Source organism: Cricetulus griseus, chromosome 3, assembly GCF_003668045.3.
Source record: "Cricetulus griseus strain 17A/GY chromosome 3, alternate assembly CriGri-PICRH-1.0, whole genome shotgun sequence".
In the NCBI taxonomy this organism is placed as follows: Eukaryota; Metazoa; Chordata; class Mammalia; order Rodentia; family Cricetidae; genus Cricetulus; species Cricetulus griseus.
Genome location: NC_048596.1, coordinates 145,269,941 through 145,284,628, shown reverse-complemented (window position 1 = coordinate 145,284,628; position 14,688 = coordinate 145,269,941). Strand labels below are relative to the sequence as shown.

At 46.9% G+C, this 14,688-nt stretch overlaps 1 protein-coding gene across 1 annotated transcript in view; it reads left to right on the top strand.

The window, feature by feature from the left end:
- Positions 1-255: 255 nt before the first annotated feature.
- Positions 256-14,688, top strand: part of Ptpn5 (protein tyrosine phosphatase non-receptor type 5) — a 51,180-nt gene continuing 36,747 nt past the window's right edge. Inside the window, exon 1 of the mRNA XM_035441653.1 lies at positions 256-371. Within this exon, the coding sequence (XP_035297544.1) occupies positions 256-371 (116 nt within the window). The remainder of the gene's footprint in view (positions 372-14,688) is intronic.

Sequence of the window (14,688 nt, the reverse complement as noted above, 5' to 3'; positions counted from 1 at the left end):
AGCCAGGGAACAGCCCTAGCGTGGGGTCTTGTTCATTGCCAGATCCCAGACCACCAAAGCACTGGAGAAAGAATTCAGTCAAAGCTCAGGCTGCATATAGCAGCCTCCTTGAAGGAGGCTTGCACTGAGGTGGGCCTTGGAGGAGAGGGCAAGGGGCCACAGTTTGGAGAGTCTGTCCAAACAGGAAGCAGGAAGCGTAGGAGACAGAGGCCAAGAAGCAGGAGAGAACATGCCTGGGGAGGGACCTGTTTCATCATGGAAGAGGACTTGGAGAATCCAATTATTTTACCTCTCCTCCCCAGGGCTCTGGGTCTGAATGAGGATCTGGAAATAGCCAGGGCTCTCCGAAGGGGAGAGGAGGAGTTTGGCTGGTGAGCTGTCTCACCCTGCAGATCTCTTCAGGGACACCTGGCAGAGCCTGAGGCAATGGGAGGCTGACTTTTGTAGCTGACACAACTGCAAAAAGCAAGAGGTCTCCCCTCGCTCAGAGGGAGACTGGAGATGAAGCTTTGAGCTGGGTCAATGGGAACAACAGTGAGGATGTCTATCTCAGGATTATCTAGCATTTTCTGTCCACATGGCTCACCTACAGCTCCCATCACATCTGCTGAGCCTCAGAGACATTAAGCACCAGCCCAGGCTGTTTTAGGAGGGAGAATGTGGTAGGATGGATGTAGTATTTCAATGTCTAAATCCATCCTTTTCCAAAGAACTGTGGTTGACTTAAGGTGGGTGACCACAGGATTGCCATTGTCATCTTCATGTTTTGAGAGAGTCAACTCATGATTGAGATGGCAGTTGAAGACCACCCAGGGCCCCAGGAATGCAGCTGTTTCCAGAACACAACAATAAAAGAATCCACTGTCCAGAGCACAGGACCAGGCTTCATCCTGTCTTCTCCACTGGCCATAGTGATTACCGTGTCAGATCCTAAATCTCCCTAAATTTCTTTTACTTCTACAAGTGGATGATAGTGTTTCTCTCTGTGGTGGTTTGAATGAGAATGCCCCCCCCGACCCCCTGACACATAGTCTCATATATATGCATGCTCAACCCCCAGATCATGAATTGTTTGGAAGGATTGGGAGGTATGAGGCTGGAGGTGGGCTTTGAGGTTTCAAAAGCCCACACAGGTCCCAGTGTCTCTGTCTCTATCTTTGTCTCTCTGTCTCTCTCTGTGTGTCTCTCTCCCTCCCCCCCCTCCCTCCCTGATTCCTATGGATGTAAATGTCTCAGACACTCACCAGCACCATACCTGTCTGCTCCCTGCCATGATGATAATAGACTCACCCTCTGAAACTGTAAGCCAGCCCCCCCCCCCGCCCATTAAATGTTTTCTTGTATGAGTTGCCTTGGTCAGGGTGTCTCTTCACAGTAATACAACAATGGCTCAGACACCCTCCCAGATTTGTCTAAGGAAATCAGAGCATGGGAAGCATGTGGCACATAGAAACACCTGGCTTGTCTTTTGTTAAATTTATTTCAGAAAATTGGACCCTTTTGACCTTTCTAATATTTTTTCTACTTAACACCCCGTTCATGCAAAAGAGTCTGAGTCCAGAAACTGTCTCTGAGCCTAGCCTGCACCTGGGCTCTCCTAGGCCTTGCTTCTGACTCTGTGTCTGACTCCCCCATCAAACCCTTCAGTGGCCCCCATCATCCCCACAGGTACCGCTGAAGCCTGATCCAAACCTGATCCCAGAAGAGCTACTCAGAGACTGGGGTGGGACCATAATGGGAACTAGAGCCAATGTGGATGTGACAGTACCTAGGACTCCCTAGCTACAGGTGGAGGCAGACTTTGAGGTAAGCCTCAGCCTTCCCCTCCATAAGTGCATCTAAGCCTCATGAGAAGGAACACAGAAGATTCAAGAAGTAGTCTTCACAGCTTCTCCATAGCAAGTCACAGCAACACTGACACACAGTGAGCAGCTGTGTCAGGGAAGTCTAAGTGAAGTCAGAGGTGAGTAAAGAACCAAAGCACAAAAGAGTGTGGTAAGGTCTAAACATGAAGGAAAGCAGAGAGCTGCAGAAGTCAAGGCCTCGGTTCTAGAAGGTAGGGACTCTGCTGCCAGGGCACAAAACAAAGGCCAGGGGTAGGGATGGTCTACTGTTAAAGACAGACAAATAATGCTGGGCCTGGCTTCCCCCTGAACAGAACTGATGGCTAACACTTATGGTACTGTGTGCTATGTGCTCTTTGAAGGTTTTTTCAGTTTTACTTGGCACAGGTATTTCTGTTGGTTCACTTTACCAAATTTTCCAGGTCCAGTTTTCTTAACCGGTAAGGAAACTTAGGCACAGAGAAATCGAACAAAGCTTTGGACCCCATCCAAGGCTGGCAGCAAAACCCCTCATAGTCACAGTTTGAAGTCAGCCATTGTGTTAGTCAGGGTTTTCTAGAGTTACATTATGTGGTGTGTGTGTGTGTGTGTGTGTGTGTGTGTGTGTGTGTGTGTGTGTGTGTGACTTATTGGAATGACTTAAAAGTTGCAGTCTAGCTAATTTAGCAATGGCTAGCTGTGAATGGAAAGTCTGAGAATCTGGTAGTTGCTCAGTCCCACAAGGCTGGGTGTGTCAGCTGGTCTTCTGCATATGCTGGAATCCTGAAGAAGTAGGCTCCAAGGCCTGTGAAGGAAGGAATGTGATAGCAAGGCAAGAGTGAGCAGGACAAGAGCAAAAGTTTCCTTTTTGTATGTGACTTCAACAGAAGGTATGGCCCGAAGTAAAGGCCTGTGTCTTCCAGCCTTAAGATCCAGATCAAAGGCGTATGTCTTCTTGCCTCAAGACCCAAATCACAGGTGTGTGCCTTCCTACCTCAAAGAAGTGGATTCACCACTTCAAACCAAGCAAAAAAATCTCTCACAGGTGTGCCCTCCATTTCTGGGGTGTAGTTAATTACAGACAGCCAACTTGACAATCAAGAGTAGCCATCACAGCATAGTAGCATGGAAATTGGCAAATGTTTCAAATGTTACAAAGCAGAGCTTTGTCATCGAAACCTCTGGGTGAGCATGATTCAGGACTCATCTCGAATCTCCACAGAACTTGTATGGGAAGAAAGGGGCTGTAGTTATTGGAGAACACCCCAGAACCTCACATAAAAGAGTGGCAAATGGCATTCCCTCCTTTTAAAACTCAGCATAAATCTGTACAAATCAATGGATGTGATTATGACATTTCCATCATATATGTGCACAATGTATGTCAGTCATGTTCAGCCTCCTACCATGGTCTTGTCCCTCTCCTCCCTCCTTCCTGCTATTCCTTCTCTTCCCACTTAATCTCACTTCTATTTTCAGGCCTCTTTTTGTTTGCTTGCTTTTGTTTTGTTCTGTTTATTCAGACGGGGTTTCTCTGTGTAGCCCTTGCTGTCCTGGAACTCCCTCTGTAGACCAGGCTGACCTCAAACTCCAACTGCCTCTGCCTTTCAAGTTCTGGGATTAAAGGCATGCACCACTACTTCCAGATGCCTTTTTTAATCCATATTCTACTTATTAGAGAAAATGTGATATTTGTCTTTCTAAGTCTGGCTTATTTTGTTTAACATGATATTCTCTGGTTCTACCCTTTTTATAATAGGTGATATAAATTCATTCTTTACAGACAAATAAAACTCCATAGTGTGCATACACCACATTTTCTTTATCCGTTCATGGACATATAAGCTGATTCCATACCCGAGTATTATGAACAGTGCCACCAAAACTTGAGTGTGCAGGGGTTTCCATCATCTGCTGACTTAGTTTTCTTTGGGTAAATTCCTAGAAGTGCTATAGCTAAATCCTATGGAAGCTCTATTTTTAGCTTTTTGAGGAACCTCCATACTCATCTCTGTAGCAGCTGCACTAACTTTACATTCCCAACAATGGTATAAAAGGGTTCCTTTTCCCAGCATTCTCTCCAGAGTATGCTGTTAAGGTTTTCTGAAGATGGCCATTCTGATTAGAGTGGAGTGGAACCTAGTTTTCCTGTTGGCTAAGAATGCAGGCATTTTTGTTCATTCTTCATTGGCCATTTACACAATTACCTTTGAAAATTGTTCGACAGCTGGAGTCTTTAAGAGCTTATGGGATCACAACCTGAACATTTTATGTACATCTCCCATAAAAACCTTGTACGGGACCAAAATTTACTTAATCTTCGTAACAAACCTCCAAATCTAAAGTGTGTACCAGGTGAGGAAATGGAGACCTGGGAGTGGGGTACCCTGGCCAAGATCAGGCAGGCAGACAGGCAGGCAGGCAGGAGCCCTAGTTTGTACAGTGACAACAGAGGCTCATATTTGCTTCTTCTGTGGTGATTTTAATAAGCCACTTGTTAATACTCAAACTCTAGCCCACTTTGACTTACTTACTTTTTTAGAGCTACTTTTTGAACAATTGCCTGGATAAAGTTAAGTGTGAAAAAAGGAACACCCGTATCTGAGACTGTAAACCAAGTGGTTCAAATAGAACCTGACTCTGGGGTTGAAACAGTTTAAAGCCTGCCTCTGCTGTTTGCCAAGTGGGCCCTTGAACAAATAATCCTCTCTCTCTCCCTCTCTCTCTCTCTCTCTCTCTCTCTCTCTGTCTGTCTCTCTCCCTTCCTCCCTTTCCCCCCCTCCCAGGCCTACATATACATGTGTAAAAGGAGAAAGGAGGGGATGTATTTGCACCCATAGGCATGGGTGCAAGTCTTCCCAGTGAGGAGCAGAGAGATAAGAACAGGGAAGTGGAAACCAGACTCCCTCAGGGAGTCAGCAGGCATTCTTAAGAAGGTGACATTTGAATAAGGTCTTTAAATTAATTTTTATTAGCACAAAGTAATGGGTTTCGTTATGGCATTTTCATAAGTAGATATAATTTTATGTTATTCTTATCCCCCACTACCCTCCCCTACCCCCCTCTCCACCCTGCTGGCCTTTCCTTCCCTCTAAATAGTCCTCACTTCTCTTAAAGGGAAAATTAGTATTTCCCAGGCAGACAAGTAAAAGGACTTTTCCAGTGGAGAGGAAGGTGCATTTCCAAGGCATTAGAGATAGGGTGAGAGTCTAAGTAGAGGAAGCATCAGCACCCCCAACAGGAGGTGTGATCACACCTTCACATTTGTGATTGCCTGTTTTCTTCTTGCAAATTAAACTGTGTACCTGGGGAGGGGGGAACAGAATGGAATGTTTTCAGAGCCTTAGGGAACACAGGTAGACCAGATGACCTTTGGCCCCTCAAGACCTTCAGTTTCCTTTGAGTGCCTGACTAACACTGTTCACAATCACATAGGTCCATCCAGGTGTATGGATGATCACACTGCCCAAAAATCACAGTTGGCTCAGCTTGGCCCACCTTCTACACCTGGTCAGCAGCCTCCCTGGACCAGGGCCTGACTTTGCTGGTGTTGGGAGTGTCCTCTGCTGAGCCACTGCCACTCTGCCACTGCCTCTTTTAACCTTGACAACCACAAAGTTGAAACCTGGGGTATAGGCCCATTCATTAAACATCTTTTTTGGGGGGGTTGTTATTTTATGTCTTTCATTTTCATTACAGGCTATTAATATTCAGATCATATCACACCTGTGACTGTAGCCAAGCATTAGTAGTTTCTGGGCCTATGTGTGCATCTGTCTATGCACTGATGGAACATGGTTGCCATCATCACACCCTCCTCACACTGCCTCCCAAGGCAAGCTGATGCTTCCCGAGAAACTGGTGGTCACATCTACCAGTCCTTCTACTTCCATAGAGGACATGTGGGAGTGCCCCTGGGGTCTGAGGTGCAGGAACCCCTCTTCAGCTCTTCATTGGCTCACACTGTGAACCCAGAAGAAACACTGAATCCCAAGCTTTAGAATCTTCCTCTGTAAAATGGAAATCATCACATTCTTCCCCATCTGTGGGAAGGGATTGCTTGCTTGCTTCTTCTTCTTTTTTCTTTTTTTTTTGGGGGGGGTGGCATTTATATTTTTTGTTTTTGCATCCCAATCAAAGTTTCACCTCCCTCTCCTCTCCCAGTTCCTCTACCCTTCCTCACTCCCCCACCCACCCTGTCCACTCCTCCTCCCCTGTTTCTCTTTAGATACAGGCAGACCCCGCCCCCCAATGGATATCAGCCATCCATGGTATATCAAGTTGCAGTGAGACTAGGCACCTCCTCTACTATTAAGGCTGGATGAAGCAATACAGTAGGAGGAATGGGTTCCCAAAGCAGGAAACAGTGTTAGAGACAGCCCCTGCTCTCACTGTTAGGTATCTCACATGAAGACAAAGTTACACAGCTGTAACATTTATGCAGAGGGCTTAGGTCAGTCCCAGGAAGGCTCCCTGGTTGTTGATTCAGTCTCTGTGAGCCCCTATGAGCTCTAGTTAGTTTGTTTTGTGGCTTTTCTTGAGGTGCCCTTGACACCACTGGCTCTTACAATTCTTCCTCCCCCTCTTCCACAGGATTCCCCAAGCTCAATCCAATGTTTGGCTGTAGGTCTCTGCATTTGCTCTCATTGGTTGTTGGGTTAAGCCTCTCTAATGACAGTTTGGCTAGGCATCAATCTATGAGTATAGCAAAATATCATGAGGAATCATTTCATTGACCTTTTTTTTTCCATTTGTGTTTGGTTCTATCCTAGGTCTCTGGGGTATCCTGCCTCTGGGTCCTGGCCCTCAGAGGTGAGCTTCTTCTCAAGATGTGGGAGCTCCCTCTCCAGCTATGCCAGTCATTAGTTGGTCACTCCCACAATTTCTTTAACCCAACCTGCATCTTGTAGGCAGGACAAATTGTAGGTGGAAGGGTTTGTGCTTGAGTTGCTGTCCTAGTTCCTCACCAGGAAGTCTTGCCTGGTTACAGGAGATGGCTGGTTTAGGCTCCACCTCCCCTATTGCTAGGAGTCTTAGCTAGGGTCACCCTTATAGATTCATGGGTTTCTAGCTCATCCCAGAGATGTCCCCCACCAATTCCAGTTGTCTTTCCCCATGCTCTCTCCCTCCATCTTCCCATCCTTCACTTTTTTTTCTTTTCAAGACAGGATTTCTCTGTGTAACAGTTCTGGCTATCCTGGAACTCGCTTCATAGACCAGGCTGGTCTTGAACTTACAGAGATCTGCCTGCCTCTGCCTCTGGAGTGCTGGGATTAAAGGCGTATGCCACCACTGCCTGGCAGGAAGGGCTCTCTTAAAGAGCATCCATCACCTGCTAGAATGTTCTATCTTCCTATCTCTGAATATGGTTTATATCCAAGGCTAGAACATGGAAGAGAAAGTTTCAGAATGTGGGTAATGGGGGTAATGGGGGCTTTGGACAGGTCACTTCAATTGGCAGAATTTCTACTTTCTTCTCTAGAAAAGTAAAGTAACCATGTATTCTTTCTAGACTGTTGTGAGGGCCAAATGCCTCACACAGTGCTCAGGAAAAGGCCTGGAACTGTGTCATAGTCACCATTGTCCATTAGTCTTCAAGCATAAAGAGTGGAAGAACAAGACTGATTCTGCCTGCTTCCCTCCCTCCTGAGGGCAACTTCTCCTCCTCCTCTTTCTCCTCCTCCTCCTCCTCCTCCTCCTCCTCCTCCTCCTCCTCCTGATTTCCAGGGAAGGAATGTGCAGTGTCCACTGAGCCTGATCCGGGTCACAGTGAGCCTTATAGACCCTCACCCTAAAGATGAAGTCAGGACAAGATGCCTTAGCCCCATACATAAGCCTCTGATGTCTCTTCATGTTTCTTGCACAGTTGGCCCCAAGGCCAGCAGAAAACCTCTGTATATCTGCTATTCCTGCCTAATACAGTAGGGGGTGTTTGGTATCTCTCTGTAGCCCTGAGCCTCAGATTACTGTGGGAGCAAGAGAAAAGAGTTCAGGCTGAGCCACTGGACCAAACCACAGATGCCAGCAGGCTTAACAATACTCTCTCATTGTCTCCAAGGATGGGCACAGTCCTTGGGTGTCTCTCATTTGTCTTGAAGCTACCCCAGGCAGCTAGGCAACATTCAGAAGCATGCTTTGTCCCTTTCCATGAGTTAGCATTGTCTACACAATTGCCTTCACCACCACCGTCCTTTTTTCTCCTCCATCTTTGTTGGCCACCTGCAGGGTTTCTGAGCATCTGCTATTTTACCACATTGTATGATAGCCCCTTGGGGAACTAAAGAGTAAGCTAGAACTTAGGGGCTGATAAGGTTTAGCAAACAAGGGCACTTGCTACCAAGCCCAACAACCTGAGTTTGATACATGGAACCCACATGGCAGAAGGAAAAAACAGACTCCCACAGTGCACATGCAGACATGCACACACTGGGTTGAGGGTGGTTATGTCACCTTTCTTGGCAAGAAGACAGCTCTCCACATCCCCGCCACCCACCTTCTCATCCAGAAGTTTCCATCTTGAGGAGCTCCACCTTCCTCAAGACACAAAACCATAAAGGACAGCTTCTTCAGGAACATGGCTTTGAGAATCTACAGGCAAACCTGACTCAAGATAGCTAGGACGTGTCTGTCTTACCTCTTGGGGAGAGAGAATAAGAGGGAAAACAGCACCAGTACTCATCTCAGCAAATCATCCCGTCCCACGCCACCCCCTTTCCACACTTGCCTTGTCAGGATGATGTTCTTTCCTTCATGAATATGCCCTGCTTTCTCTCAACTCCACTTGATGTCCTCTGCTTGGACACTACTCCCATCCCACTGCCACTCCCACTTCTCCATCAATCTTATGATTCCTCTGCCTTGTTTGGGGCCTCAATGGTACCACAGGGAACCCTGAACATTTCCTATCAGACATTGACACGGGCCTGGCTTCTTTCCTACCTGTGTCTTGCAAGAGATGTGTATGTATTCATTGTGTTTGTATGGTTTGCACACAGTAGTTGTTTGCAGTAAACACACATTGAAGAAATGAATGGGCCAATACCCGTGTTAGACTCACCCAAAAGACAGAAAGACAAGTTGCCAAGCCCCTTAGCTGGGCCGCCTCTTCCATCCTCCCTTCTTTGGGTCTCAGGCAATTCCATGCTCCATAATGCCACCCACAGAGTGGGGAATGAAAGAGAAGTTGTTCAGTTGAGTACACTTCAGACAGAGAACACTCAGGCCCCTTCTTTGGGATCCAGAGCACTCCCAAGTCTGTGGTCTGCTCAGACAAGGGCACAGATGGCTGGACAGTGGACAGATGGGCCAGGAGGGTAAGCAGCTTGTTGGGATGGAAATAGCATGAACTAGGCATTGAGAGTCCTGGGCATAGAGCCTGTCTGTTCCCTGAGTTTGCTGCACGCATCATTCTGAGCTCTTTGGCTGTCAACAACAGAAACACTTAGTAACCCAGGTGGCAAAGATACTTATTAGAAGCCTTGGAACATGACACAAATGTGATGGGCCACTGAGCTCTGCTTCAGGGATCCTTCCTGTGACAAAGGGCAGGCAGGGCACTAGATGAGATGGTAGGTATCTCCTAACCAGAATTCAGAATTTGGTGAACTAACTGCAAACAATTGTTTATACCCTGTGTGGTCTGAGTTACTTCTCTGTGCCTCAGTTTCTCCATCTGGATGTTCTCAAGCCTTTTTGTCTTTACATGGACAGTTTGCTTTTAGCTGAGGAAAATTCCGGGCCCTAGCCCCAGATGACACCTTTCTCTACCTGGATACCTTGGGAATTAAGTTTGAGGGGCCTAGGTGTGTGAGCACTTGTGTGTGGTCCCTGCAGGGTACTGAACTTTTACACCTGCATATTCTATGACTAGTGACTCGTTTGCATGATGTGACCAACCTGATCATTTCTTTTCCACCAAGCCAACAAATGCCTCTGCATGCTAAACTTACTGATTACAAACCTGGATAGGGGTTCTACATGGCCTTCTTCTCTATGTTGAGAAGCTCCTAGCTGAATCCAGAGATTCAAAATCTCAGAGATTCAAAAGCCACCAACCCTAAGAACCTGACACTATCCTATGTTTGAATGTCAATGTGCCCATCAAAGGCTCAGGAGCTGGACTGGATGCCTGGGATGCATCGGGGTGGAGGGGAAAGGGATGCTCCCACATCACTGAAGTGGATGGGGGAGGCAGCTGCATAAACAGCTAAGAAGCATCAGAACAAAGTAAGCAACACGAGATATGTGAGCCAGGTGTTAGGGAGCCCCGAGGGTTTGATTCTTCCCTTGCAATTAGGAAACACTCCATGAAAGAGGTGATGGCTGAGAGGAGATATGGAAAAGGAATAGGATGTGGCCGGAGTTGGAAAGAACATTGCAGGTTGCTGTAGGGGAAGCTGTAGCCACGCCTACTTAGGGGCTGGCTACAGGTGTGCCTGACCACGCTTGCGAGGGCGTGGTCAAGGTGACATAGAGTGAGACTTTCAGGGGACTTTGTTTTCTCTTTCAGTTTCACTTTTGTACTTGTGGTACAGACTGCTGCCATGCCGGCTGCCTAGGTTGCTCTGTAAGTAAGGCTTTTCCCTATTAAATACCCTTATATTTCTACCTGACTCTGTATTGGTAATTTCCCACTGGTTGAGGAGCAGAGAGAACCAAGGCATGAAAGTGAGAGAAGTTCCATTTGGTAAATAGAGATAGGGGGACTTCAGGAGAAAGTGATCTTGAGGAGAGCTCTGTGTGGCAGAGAGGCATGCTGGGAGGGCTGAGGGCAGACAGGAAGTCCGTGGTAGAAGACAAGTCTATCTGGATTGCTCCAGCTTCACACAGTCCCCCCACCAGCTAAGAGTCCTCTTCCCATCTCCCTCAAATCACCTAAGATGAGTGGTTGCTCAGGGTCCGCTCCTGCCACAGGTAGTCCATCACTTTTCTCTTCTCTTCATAAACACTGCACAAAGCTAGCATCTGTTCTAGATGCCCCCAATAACACCCACCCACCTACTCCTAAGCAAAGTAGTACCAACTATGCACTCCCCCATTGTCCTTGAACAAGCCCCTGCTGCAACTTACCCCAATCCATGGCAGCTATTTGTGCCAGCACCACCAGCCATGGGCTCCTAAAAGTCGGGTAGGTGGTCCAGGCTGGGTCTGTAACTGTAGGGTAACTTTATGTCCACAGACACAAAGGGACAGTTAAAGGTAATGATATCTGTGCTGCAAGGAGCTTGGGATGTGACTACTTTATTTACAGATGAGGATTCAGGCCTGGGGCAGGAGATGGATGAGCCAAAGTCATAAGCTTGGGGGGATCATAATAGCACTGGGTCATAGTAGCACCAGTCACAAAAAGCAAAAGGCAGAGCCAGTCTACATGTCCACCAGCTGACGAGTGAACAAAAGCAATGTAGTCTGTCCATATAGAAATTACTCACCCATAAAAAATAATAAAGTACTGGCTGGTAATGGCTACCAGCTTGAATAAATCCTGAAGACATTATGCTAAATGAAAGAAACCAGACATAAAAGTCTCCATACATGATTCTACTTCCATGAAATATCCAGAATTGACCATAGAAACAGAAATAAAATCAGAGGTTGCCAGGGCCTTGGAGGATGGAAGATGGAGTGTATAAGGTATATGAGGTTTTCTTTGGGGAGGTAAAAACATGTAACTAGATAATGATGGTACTGAATGTCATAAGTGTATTCAGTGCACAGTGATGGTCTTCATCCAGGCATGGTACACACCACAGTTCCAGCATTCAGGAGGCAGAGGTAGGAAGATCAGGAGTTCAAAACCAACCTGGGCTGCATAGAGACACTGTCTCAATAAATAAGTAAACAAATAAACAGTAGATTTTGTACTATGGAAGCTTTGTGGCCAGATGCCACCCGCCGAATCCAATGTCCTGTGTTGCTAGCCTCCACCTCCCTCCTGCTTGCAGACCTCCCAAGCTTGTGCTAGCACTGGGAGGCACATGCCGCCTCTCAATCCAGGGAAGCCACACAGTTAAGTGCAAAAAGGTCACCCCTTCCAAGAGGCAGGGCTCATGACTTCTCGGAGATGTTTTGCTTCAGTGCCTCTGCTGAAGCTTAAGCCTCACCTGATTTCCCATTCCTCTGACCAGCCTGCTTCCAGTTGGTGCCCCAAGTGTAACACTGGTTACTTGTGCTGCCCAAGTCCTTACTCTGGCAATCCATCATCTACTAGAAACACCCTTTAAGAAGAGCTCATGCCTTCCCTTTGGAGGACACTTCCTTCTCCCCCAGGCTTTTGAGTAGAACTCTTCCCCATATGCAGACTTCAGTTAAAGGAGATGCCACATCACAATCGTGTTAGCACCTCCAGCTCTTTGGGCAGATGAGAAGGGTGCTGGTTAGCCCAGCATTGTATTGCCAGGACTGTCATAAGCCTTAATCACAGGAAGCGCTTGGCAAATGCAGGCTAAAGGCACCCATCATCTCTGAGGCTCTCTGCTTCTAAGAGCAGCAGTGGGAAGCCATTGAGTGAGTTGCTGCCTGTTGACATGGGCGAGTTTTAGCCAATGTTGCCCAGGTGATAGAGGTGGAGGAGGAGAGGGTTGCCCACAGCGATCCATTCCAAGCTGCTATTTCTGCTCCTGCTGGGCAAAGCGAAGGGAAATACCCAGAGGCAGGGTTTCTCTGTGCTGTGTGAATGGACCATCTTCTCTTTTTTTGGAAATTTGGTCAAACTTCTGATACAGCCTAGACATGCAGCTCTGAGAAGAGGCGGGGACTGGAGTCCACCACAGGGCAGAACTACATCTTGATCCATTTTTCTCCACAGTGTTGGGGTGCTACTCTTTCTGCTCTCCTGATTATGAAATTAGTCATTTTCTAGGAAGCTTATTTATAGAGTCCACTGCACACATGCAGCGCTGAGCTATTCTGAATGTGGCTGGTGTGTGAAAGCAGGTGTGAGTCACATGAGCGTCCCCTTCCAGATACCTTGGTTACCTTTCTGCCCCACATCATGGGCCACTGTCTTGGGGTATCCTCCATCTAGGGGGCTCTTATAGTAAAGCAAGTTCAGGACTGAGAGTCTGCTCTCAAAATCAATCCTTGTGGCCCCCGCTTTTGCATTCAACCTGCTTCAGTGTCTTCCTCTGTGAAATGAAAATTCTTCAAGATTCTCTGACTGCTGCTGAGGACGGTTCCAGGTGGCTTAACAAAGCCACCCATAAAGTGGCTCAGATGGTGGTTGCTTTAGGTAGCTGATGTTTTCTGAAGCACATTGCAACGGCACCCACTTATCCTACGATCTTTTATCTATTGAACCTCTGTGAACCAGGCATTGGGCTGGGCTTTGAAGATGCAGGCTAAGTAAAATTAGAATAGTGGTCATTGCCGTTTTACAACCTACACCCTAATGGCTGACAATGATGTTGATCCAGCAACAGCATCAATTAAAATGGACTTCCCAACTGTGTCAAATGCAGAATAAAAAGTCTCAGCAAGTAGAGATGAATGCACTATCCGGGTGGAGAAATGTGAGTGCAGAGACATATGACGGAAGGAGCCTGTCCAAAGCGACCAGAGTAACAGTCAAGGGCAAACAATGCTGAAGGAGAAATAATCTAGTTAACTGTATTAAAGGATGTTTGTCTTTGTTCTTAGTGAGCTGGGATGCAGTGGGGGTATTTTTCCAAGGAATGTTATATGGTGACTTTGAATTTTGAAGAACTGGTGCTAACTCAAGGCTGCCCCATCCTGTGTGCAGGTTGGAAACTTCACAACCTATGCAAGTGATAGGCTTTGGCCCTATGGTGGGGAGTGTTTTGAGGGCTAGCCTGAATGAATGCCCAAGACCATCAGGTAAAGAGCACACTTATAGGCAGGGATGCCTTGGAGGTAGTGTCCCTCTTACTCCGAATCATCTAGTCTCTAAAACTTGGGATTCTCAAAGATGCTGCCAGTTAGATTGAGGAGGAAAAATAAGACAGTGCAAGTTAAGAGTAGAAAATACCAGAGTGGGGAGAGTCAGCCTTATCCTGGCCTTGTTGGCCTTATTACTGAACTCTGTAATGGTATTGAAACAGGCTGTAGGATGAGAGGCCACATTGCAGGACTGGTGGGAAGAGAAGTTGCTGACCTTCTGGACTTCTTAGACTTTGTGCTAGTGAGCCTGCATTAAAGGTTTCTCAGCTGCCAGTTCCACTGGCTAAACTAAGATGTGGGTACCTAGTGAGAAAACCATGGCTATCTCACAATCAGATCAGATGTGTGCTCTGTCAAGAGACTTGACACAGAAAGGAGGGAGCTCTGAGGCTCAAATCCTCTGCAATCCTTCTCTCAGCCATGGTTCAACCAAAGAAGCACAGATCCCAGACTCCAGAATGCTCAGTAAGTATGAAGGGATAATTCTCTGATAGGCACAGCTCTGATCCAGCCCACAACTGCCAGGGAACCAGAGCCATTGGGGCACACACCTGCATTGCAGGCCATTGCCAGAGAAGAGGACCCTGTGAGCATCATGGTGTCTGCCCTCCAGATTTGTTGAGTCTGAAGTCATTTTCTGGAATCAAATTGATTTCCAGCAAGCTTTTTCCAGTTTACTATGTGAAAAAAGAAAACTAAAGCCTGGGGCAGTCTCATTTGGTATCTTGATGGGCTAGAAAGAAGGTTTTCTGGTGGTTGGATAGATGGCTTCATAGTCAAGAGCATTTGTCATTCTCACAGAAACCAGGCTTCAGTTCTCAGCACCCACATAGTGACTCACAATCACTCCTAACTCCAGTTCCTCTCTATATGCACCAACATGCACATATTTACATCATCATTGCCAAAATCATCATTGTCATCATCATCATCACCACCACCACTAACAAAGGAATTAGGAGATAGA